Source organism: Harpia harpyja, chromosome 1 (assembly GCF_026419915.1).
Source record: "Harpia harpyja isolate bHarHar1 chromosome 1, bHarHar1 primary haplotype, whole genome shotgun sequence".
NCBI lineage: Eukaryota > Metazoa > Chordata > Aves > Accipitriformes > Accipitridae > Harpia > Harpia harpyja.
Window position 1 is genome coordinate 63210434 of NC_068940.1, and position 10100 is coordinate 63220533.

At 47.7% G+C, this 10100-nt stretch overlaps 1 protein-coding gene across 1 annotated transcript in view; it reads right to left on the reverse strand.

Annotated features, from left to right (window-relative positions):
- The window catches only part of STT3B (STT3 oligosaccharyltransferase complex catalytic subunit B), a 53418-nt gene extending 44805 nt beyond the window's left edge, over nucleotides 1-8613 (reverse strand). The window contains exon 1 of the mRNA XM_052797478.1: nucleotides 8126-8613. Within this exon, the coding sequence (XP_052653438.1) occupies nucleotides 8126-8406 (281 nt within the window). The 5' untranslated portion in view covers nucleotides 8407-8613. The remainder of the gene's footprint in view (nucleotides 1-8125) is intronic.
- Between the last annotated feature and the right edge of the window lie 1487 nt (nucleotides 8614-10100).

Genomic DNA, 10100 nt, shown 5'->3' on the forward strand with positions numbered 1-10100 from the left:
GCATATGATACTGGACTTGGGTCTCCCATAGCAGACAGACATTTTAAATACTGTTTCCTGCTCTTAGAAGCGCTCATGTACAAACATTCAGTTATTCCTTGTTTAAAATAGACCACTTCTTTTTCTAAAGCACAGGGATATTGCCTCACTTGAATAGCAAGAACTTTTGAAGTATAGGAAGCATTTAATTCTCTATATGCCAAAGGAGCTTGTACCCTGGGAAAGTAGCAGTAAGTTGAGAAATACAGAAGCTGATCTATTTGGTTTGTATCTATGTCCTTAAATTCATTCCTCGGGCTGCTTCAACTTATGTAAGGTGTGGTGCAGCATTAGGGTCAATTTCATGGTACCTCTCAAGCCCAGACCGACCAGCTACCCACACTAAAAATACCTCAGCTTGATTCCCAGCAACAGCTCAGATAAAGATCACAAGCTCTGCTCAGCTACAGGGCCAGAAATTAAGTGTATCTGTTGGACCTACTACAAAATTTACTGCAGATGTGAAGCACAGAAAGACTATAACAATATTGAACCTAATACTTGCCCTAAGTTCACTTTGTTCTCTAAGCAAGTGGTAAGACTGATGGTTAGAAGTTTTGCTAAATGAGTTAGGAAAAACATCTGTGCATGCCCTGCTACAGGGTGCAGGCTCCACAGCTCCGAAAGCAGCAGCTTTAATGGCTCTGCTAAGTAGAAAGAAGCCCTCAGGATTAGCCCTAAATGTCAGTACAAATGTACCTCAAAGGGCTTGCAAGAATGGAATTTTCAAAAATTAAGGAAGAAACTCTGCAGCATATGCACAGATAGACTTTAAATGGGAAATAACCTGACTGAATCAGAAGAGATCCCTGTGGAACAGCAAAAACACCTCCCTAAACCCAGACTACTCCCAACCTATTTAAACACTATTAGTACCTATAGGATTTTGAATGTTCCTGCTAGCTTTACTGTCCAAAATTTTTATTCTCCCCTTCCCCCACCAGTTCAACATGAGACAGATATAAAAACATGAGTATTAAGATTACAGGCTGCCAAAACCAGAGACTATTAGAGAGAGAATTGTGATAGGAAGCATAAGTAACCTTTATAAACCACCCTAACCCTATGTAATCACATCAAATTTCTGTTTAAAAAACAGAACATATTAAGCTGCCCAAATAATAGGATATATGCCAAGAAAAGTCCATTCAAGGATTTTCATCATAGCATTTGCTCTAGCTAGTCAAGTGTTTGAGTATTTGCTGAAGACCATTTAAAAAAAAAATCACGGCATTAAAAGCTAAACTGCTGGTTCATTTCAACCCAGTCTACATAAAACATTCCAATACATTTTCCTTTTCAAGTTTCATTCTGCTACCCACAAATCAATAAAAGGGTCAACGCTTTGCAAGCATTCTGTCTTACCTCCTATGTTTTCCAAAAGAAGACTGTAGAGATAGTTTCTGTACTCAACCATACTCTGCACATGTTTTTTGAACACTGCCCCTCCTACCCTCTCATGCATAACCCCATTACTGCACCCACATGAAGTCTGATGAAGTTTTCACCCCAATTAAAAGTTGTGCAAGTGAGGAAAGAAACACCACCTGCTAAGTAAAGATGGGAGAAAATAATAGTAGAGATGGAGCAGAGGTTTGATTCTTACATGAATGTTATTTTATGAGGCCACATGGTGAACCGCTTTTCAGCTGCATCAGCCTAACTGATCAAATCTAGCCTGAGGTCTCCTCACTCACAAAGCATGGTCTCTGCTATGCCTTCAACTCTGTCCAATGTTCTTTTTTCAGATTGTCCTCCTTCCATTAAATTTCTAATATTTACCTATTTCTGCAATTACCTAAGCAGTAGAGAAGTTCACTACAGTCAACTGCACATCTTCTTGACTGTTAACACCATATCAACCTTCTAGAAAAGTTTACTTCACTTCAAAACAACACCGTCCAAGTACCTAAACAAGGAAATGCTGTTCACGTCCCTGGACATACAGGACTTATTATCTTATAATCTAGAAAGCTCCAAAAGCCAGAGACTAGCCTGTGCTAACAGAGTTTCTCAACCCATGTAACATTGCAATAGAAGTGATCAAAAAAGATGCCTGATCTGGATCATCCTCATTAAAAAGGGGGGAAGGGGAAGATACTGGCAGGCTATTCTCCAAGAACATAAAAATCTCTAAACTTGCCCTTCATGAACACACAGGCCTCACTAAATCAGATTCAGAGGCTATACTAGAATATTTTTCCTACTATAATAAAATGGCAGAAATGAGTTTGAGCTACCTGGCTACCTGAAATCCTGCTAAAATTATTAGTATTACTAGAATATAAACAACTTTTATCATTCAAATGTACTATGTCTGTATCTTACATTTAGAAAAAAGTCACAAAATACTTAATTGTGTACTTACTGTTAATGAACAGTTCAATCTTTTAAAATATATTCCTATAAAATAGAAATAGAGTACTTCTCATTTCATAGAATCAAAAATCTTGTGAATGAAGATATTGTAGTAAGTTTTCAATATAAATCTCATGACATTTGCAACATCTCAAAATCAATCCAAAGTGATTATATTCAAACTGGATTGGAATCAAATGCCTTCCCAAGGTCTGGAAATTGTCAAAGATTATAAACAAAAGGAAATGTTTGGGAAAAGAATCCTAAAGTGGGTGGGAAATGTTTCCTAAACAGATCCACATTCATGTAGTCACCTTCAACAAGATTATGTGATGGGTTGAAAGCCTCCAGAAAGAGAGCAGTTTGGAGATGACAGTGGCTGCCACCCCTCAAGAACACATTTACTATGCAATCTGCTGTCTGTCTGCCCAGCAAGAAGAGTCACTAGCAGGTAAGCAAGCAATGGCCAGATGAATTATCTGGGCAGGCCACATCTGGCCGTAGCCTACAGATTGAGCATTGTTAATTGAGATTATCAACACTATCATCCTCTTTACATGATTTTTTTTTTCTCCTTATGAACACCAGCTTAAGGCACTCTCATTCACTGCTACATACCCCTTCTTTTGTCACTCCTGTTGCTCCAGTGTCTTAACATGCTCTGTTTTTATATGTATACATGTCTCCTCCTTATCACTCAATCCCAGTTTACCCTCTAAAAATCAGCTGCCATTTACATTCCCTCCCAACATTCATATTCTGCCTCAAAAATAAGAAATTAAACTGCAATATAAAAACTGATGGTGGGCAGGCTCGGGTAACAAAAATGTTACAGTATTTTGACAATTTACCTAATTGAATCAACTCACCATGACTGCTTTACAGCAAGCACAAAGAAAAAAGCAGAACTGCACAGTGGGTGACAGAGAACTCCTACTCCAGAAGGCAACCATTGGATCAGCTAACTACAACACAAACCCACAACCTTACTCTCTCCCAATGAAATCAATACATTTACACAACCTCCAGTGTTTGATCAATTCCATACACCACTTCTAATGTTCACTTGAGTCACACTTTCTATTTTAATGAAGATTTCATATCATATTTATAGGTGTTAATTTATGTTTTCATTAATGAAAAAAGTTCATAACAGCTCAAGAATCCATCTAGCAAACATGATTTGAGCTTAGCAAAACCTGTCTTTTTGGCTGTGCCCAACGTAAAGTCCTAATTTCCTTTAACTCGTTTGCCTCCGAAATGCAAGCAGTGACACCAACCTTATGTTTATTTTCACCAGTTCATCCCCATTCACCAAAGTCCACTAATGGTAGATGATGGTATCAGTGACAAGAAAGCGGATTGCTATCCATAAACCATACTCCCCACTAGCACAATTACATTACCTCAGTAAGGTATGATAAACAATGGTCACCCTGATGACAGTTAAAAAGCTGGTGGTTTGAGCAATCAGTGATGTTGGTTTGGAAGAGGCAAAGATGTATGTGAGATTGTGGGAGTGCTGTTCAGTACCAGGAACAGGCAGGACAGTAGGAGACAACATTCCTGGCAGTAGCGGGTGGGCAAATCTAACTGACAAAAGACCACACTGGTGCTCCATCCTGCATGTGCAAACTGGTATGGAGAGAGTCTCATGCTCAGACACACAAGCTTCTGCATTCCAGCTTAAACCAGCTTTCACTCCTAAAGTAACATGTTAATCTGGTGTTTAGCAAGCTGTTAAAATTCTCAGGGAAAGACAGAAGTTTGATCTAATGTCATGGGATATGATTCAGATACAGTTCTCACAGGTGTGACTTAATGGTAAGAACTGTGCAGACAGAATGAATGTTACTATTTTGATAGCACTCCCTGAAGACTACTGATGTAGCAAAGGTTGTTAGTGTTTTAGTTAGTAGCAGTATCAGGATGCAATGATCTCACTAGATATATCTACGTTATATGTATACATACATACACACACACATATATAGATTATTACGTATATATATGATACGAACGGCCAAATGAAACGGCATACGGGCATGCTGGAGCTGTACTTTAAACAAACCAGTGCATAGAAATTAGTCCCTGTTCAAGTACTCCATAATTTTGGTTGCCTTGGTTCAGTAGCCATGCCGGCATTTAAGGCAACATCTGACAGACAGAATGACTTTGCTTGACAACTGAGTTAAACATGCTGTTGTACTTTCATGAAAAGCTTTCACCGCGTACTTGTGTGTACGAAGCATGGAAATTATGCTCCTGGTCCACCCAGCTGCCACACCAGCCAACAGACAAACCAAATTTCAGACGTGAAACCTGTCCATCCCAGTGTACGATCACTGTCCATGTTTCAAGTTCTTGGCCTGATAATGAAATCCTGAAGTTAAATGCTGGAGGCCTGTCCATAGCACAGCTTAAAGTCAATGCTGACTGACTTCATGTATCAGCTCACCTGACCTAGGAGCCGCCAAAAAGTACACACATTTTTCAAAGTCTCTAGACCAGCTCAAGTATGGAAAGTAAACAAGACATGAGAAATAAATAAAAATAAAGTGGCAATACAATACAATAGAGTGTGGAAAAAAACCAGTAATCCTAGTAATGATGAACAGGTTACAAGTTCATAAGTGACAGTATGGTGACTTCAAAACACCAGTTTGTTTTTTCCTCACACAGGCATTGAGAGCAAAAGCAAAAGCTGTCCTCTCTCTACTGCTTTGCCCTATTATACTACATTTGGGTCATTTCTGGAAGAAATGCCAGCTGGAGTAAGTCTCAGAGGGTAATTTCAGAAAACAAGCAAACTTCCCCTCCCTGGGAATCAAATCCAAACTTTACTGTCAGAAATGCAGCTTGAAAGGGATGTTAGAAAAAAGTGGTATTTGATTCAATTAATATGTAGAAAACCCAAGGCAAATCTCCCTTTCTTCCTACCCCAGATCTCCTAAGTTTCTTATGTCCATACCAGAAAACTGGATTCCTAAGTAAATGAGAAAGCTTTCTACACCTTAGAGGCAACAGTATTTTTCCATTCAAAAGAATAACTAATTTGCCTAATGCTCTTCATTTTATCAAATATACCTCAGCTTCCTCTCTTGATCACAAAACGAACACTAGAGAATAGGTGACTTATCAACACGTTGCAAGATATCCTATGCAAGCTTGACAGAAAAAGCCAAAGGAATGGAGAAAACTATGGAACTGTTCCACCAGCAAAGACTATGGCCGCTATACTGAAGAAAAAAAAAAAAAAAAAAGAAAATTCAGTTTACCTGGACAAGCTGCTAAAGAAGTGGTTAAAAAAATAAAAATAGAGCACTGCTTCTAATCTCTTTTCATAAGCTCCTTTACCACATTAGATTCAGACTTGTAAGACCCTTACAACTGTGAAAAACCATTCCTACCTAGCTACTCAACAGTATTTAGGGCCAATATCATTTTTTACTCTTTCCACCAATATTGCTGCTGCAATAAAAGCACTTTTGTTTTTCCTCACTTCTACCATTTTAGGTTCTCTTCCCTACTAACTTAAGTGCATTTGCCTCTACTATTTCTGGCATGCAGCAACATGATACTGGCATGATTCTTGACATTTCAACTGCTTCTCATAGACCTGCATTAAAATCAATGAGTTTTGTCAACTTCGTCTATTCTCTAATTAGCAAAGGCACATACAGCAGCATAGGCAGCAATGCCTTCTGTTTGCATACTCAGGAAGATGACTTTGCATCAACTTACACATTGCTTAAACCAGAAGTTTACCTTTACAAACATACCATGACTATGAACTTAACTCCCACAGCACCTTTTTTAATGTCCTTCAAGGCTTAATAACAGAAGTTATGCAACTCAACACTGTAAAGTTTCCATTTATCCAACAAGGATGAGCCTTGATTATAAAAATCAGATAAAGTTGTACAAAAATGTAGGTTGTATGCTTAAAAAAAAAAGTTTCCTCCATGATAGTAAGGAAAGTCTTTTTGCTTAAATTTAGATTAGAAGAGCCTGAGAACTACTCCATAGGATCCAACCCCAGGTTCATAGTCTCACTGCAGATGTGTTTAACTATGCTTCCCCCATTGTTAACTTTATTAATTGAAAGTTTGCATTCCTTCCATTCATTTGTGTGTGCAGAAAAACACTTAAATTATGGGCAATTACTTGATGTTTTGAAGATATTTTGAAATATTTGGCTTTCACATCACAAAGTGTGTATTACTTCAGACAGTATTTAAAAACAAAGCAATTCCTTGTTCGCTATCCACTATTGTGAGCCATGATTTGTGAATGGGTTACAGTAGGGGGGGGGGAGTGAGGGGGGAAAAACCAACCAGAAAAGAGGAAGTTGTGCTTTTGAAACTATCAAAGTGGAGTGCATGCTTTGCAGATAAGTACAATTTCAGTAACAATTTTAGATTAACACAGAGTGTTTACCGTGCATTTCAAAACTAAGCATCTCCTTCCTTCGTGCGATTAACAGTAAGACCCGAGACACAAAATTTTAAATTAAACCAGAGAATTCATTATTCTAAAGTCATCTGCCGCCTACCCTGCTTAAAGCTCTAAAAAACCCCACGGATGCCTAGAATGAAGTAGCCACTAATACAAAAATTCATTGTCACATTTTTGCGTTAAAAAAACTGCCCCACGAGTCCCGTCATCTTTCACTTCGCCTTGCTGCAAGGAACGAGTGCAGCATTTCTTGATCTTATACATAAAATGGTTTCAGTCCCCTCCAACAGGGAAAAGAACAGACAGCTTCTACAGGAGGGAAAGCAATCTTTAGAAAAATCAAGATGCGTGGGAAACAGCAAAAGTCCTTGGGCTCAGAAACGCCTCTTTGAAACACCTGGCAGTAAATCAATGTCACCCGTTTCACTGTAATCCCTCAAGTCACTTTTATGAAGATTACTTCCTGCAGTGCATTCCTCACCCTCCTCCCTCCCCGGCCGACAAGGGCTCTAGGAAAGACCACTCCGAGAAGCCGCACCGCGCATCTGGAGACCAAGGCCGCCGCAGAAGGACACGGACCACCTTCGCTACGAGTGCTCCGTTACGACGGCGGTCGCCGGAGCCCCCGGTTCCTGCCCGGCGGCCCCCCCGCCACCCTGCCAGCGCCACAGCTCTCCCCGTGCCCCTCGGCAGGGCGGTGGAGAGTCCTGCCGCAACTCCACCACCTCCAGCCGGCACAGCTCCGCCGGATCCGGGGCAACAGCCGCCTCCCCGTCCCCGAGGTCTCCGCCACCGCACTCCCTCCTCCCTCCCGCCCTGCGGGGACACCCAAGCGCCCGGCACCGCTGCTCGCTCCCGGCGCTTCCCTCTCCCCGCCGCCCGGCCCCGGCCCCGCGGCGGCCCCTCACGCCTGTCTCCGCTGCACCGCGACCCCTCGGGCTCCCTCCGACCTGCCACGGCGCGTCCCGTCCGCGCCGCCTCCCTCCCCCCTTCCCTCCCTCCCCCCCCCGGGCGGCCGCGGCTCTCGGCTCCCTCCGGCCGGCGGCCGGGGGAACAGGCAGGGCGCAAGTTCGCGAAGTGGCCGAGCGGGGCAGGCGGCGGGGGCCTGCCGCCGTCCCCGCGGCCGCGGAAGCCTACGGGGCGTCGTCCGTCCCGTCCCCCCCCCAACCTCTGCCGCCGGGGCTCACGGCGCGGCGCCCGCCTGAGGCGCGCCCGGAGAGGGGGCGGCTTTCCCGCCTCCCCGTCCCGTCCGGCAGCGGCGGGGACTCACCAGGGGTCGAACTCGTGGATGATGCTCTCGAAGCGGATGACGGCGAAGAGCCGGGAACTGAAGCCGGCCAGCCAGGCCAGGAAGAGGATGGTGAAGGAGAGGAGCGACTGCCAGCCCGCCGGCTGCGACAGGCCCCCCGACAGGCCGCCTCCGCCCGCCGGGGGGCCGCCGGCAGCCGCCGCCGCCGCGCCGCCGCCGCCCGCCCCGGCGCGGCTGTTGAGCAGCGCCACGGAGTTGGCGGCGGGCTTGTGCTTGCTATCGGGGGCCGAGTGCTCCGCCATGTTGTACCCGGGGCTCCCTCGCAGCCTCTCCGCCTGGCGCGTGCGGGGAGGAGGCGGAGGAGGGGTGGGGGAGGGAGCGGGAGGAAGGGCAGGGGGAGGGAGGCTCGGCAGGGGAGGGGCGGAGCCCGCCCGCTCCCTCAGCGGGCCTCACTGACTCCCCGCTGCCGCTGCCGCCTCCTCGCTCGGCCGGGCTCTGCCTCCCGCCGCCGCCGTCACCGTCCCAGTGCGGCGCGGGGCGGGGCGGAGGAGGGGGCCGCTTACGGCGGGCGAGCCCGGGGGCGGGGCCGGTGACGGAGGGGGAGGGGCCGAGAGGCCGAGGGCGGGGCTCGAGGCGGGGGGAGGGGCCGGCGGCCGCGCGCGTAGGCTGAGGGCAGAGCGCTGGAGCCACAGGCGCACGGCCGGCGCCGGGGATGGGCTGCGGCCTCCTCGCGCGCGCGCGCGCGATGACTCCTTCCCCCCGGCGTGAGGGGGCGGGCGGGCGCGCGCTCGCGCGGGCCGGCGGATCGGGTCCTCCCGAGCGAGCGGTTTGACATTGCCGCCCTCCAGCGCGGGAGGAGCTACGGGGGCAGGGGCGGGGCTCCGAGGAGAAGGCGAGGATGGCGGGGGGGAGGGACCAATCCCCGCGGTAGCCCCTCCAACAGGAACTCCGTGACGACCTGTCACAGAGCGACAGGTATTTAAAAGGGGCGGGGCGAGCCCAGGCAGCCAATCGGAGCGGCGGAGGTGAAGGCGTGGCAGCGCGCGTAGGGGAGGTTGTTTTCTCCCCGCAGCCATTGGAGGGGGAGGGCTAAAAAAAGGGGCAGCGGTAACTGGTGGCTGTTTATTCCAATCGGAGCGAGGCATGCAAGTCACGTGGGCTCCCTTAGGAACAGCGAACACGCCCGGCGCCGTGCCATGGCGCTGCAGTGCGTGTGGGCTGGCGGGGTGGCACCGCTCCCGGCGTGCTCTGCGCGGGGGCGCGCGAGCCGCGCCGAGCTGAGCCTGCCGGGAGTCATAGTCTGCGGGGTGGAGGCGTGCCCGAGCCCTCGGGCGCGCGAGGGGCCGCTCCAACGGTTGTAACGGCTCCAATGCCCCTTGCCTTTTGGGGGGGCCGCGGGTGGCAGCAGCGGTGCCAGCCGCCCCCAGAGAGGCCTGGGGGCTCACCTCCCTCCCCTGAGGGGGGCCCTGGGCCGGCGTTAAAGGGCTGGCCAGCCGCCTCCCAGCCCTGGAGCCTGCTGTTGTTTGTCCTTCGCGGTATGTGCTTCTTCCTCGGTGCCGTGCCTCCTTAGGGCTCACGTACCTTTGATCGTTTGTTTCAAGTGTTTAACTACCCCCGTGGAAGTCGTGTTGGCCGCAGTAAGCCTTGTGCCAGAGCTTGACCCTCGGGCAGCTAGGAGGAGTAGCTGGAGGCGAGGCCTGGCCGAAGTCTGGGAGAGCCTGTGGCCCTCGCCCCGGTGCAGCCACCTGCAGGGCGTCTGAGCCCACCCGCCTCTCCTGGGAGCACTTCCAGTCTTGGTGCTGAGACTGGCAAATGGAAACCTTGGCTTTTTTTAAGTGACTTCTCTTTTAGGAGTTTTTATAACGAAATGGTATTTGGGAGTCTTGTGACTTCCTCAAGTATTTTGTGAAACCTGCAGTTACAAGGAGAACGTGAAGAAAACTGAAAGCTACTGAGGTTTTGCAGGCAGCTTTTTGAATGGTCGTGCTGACCTTCA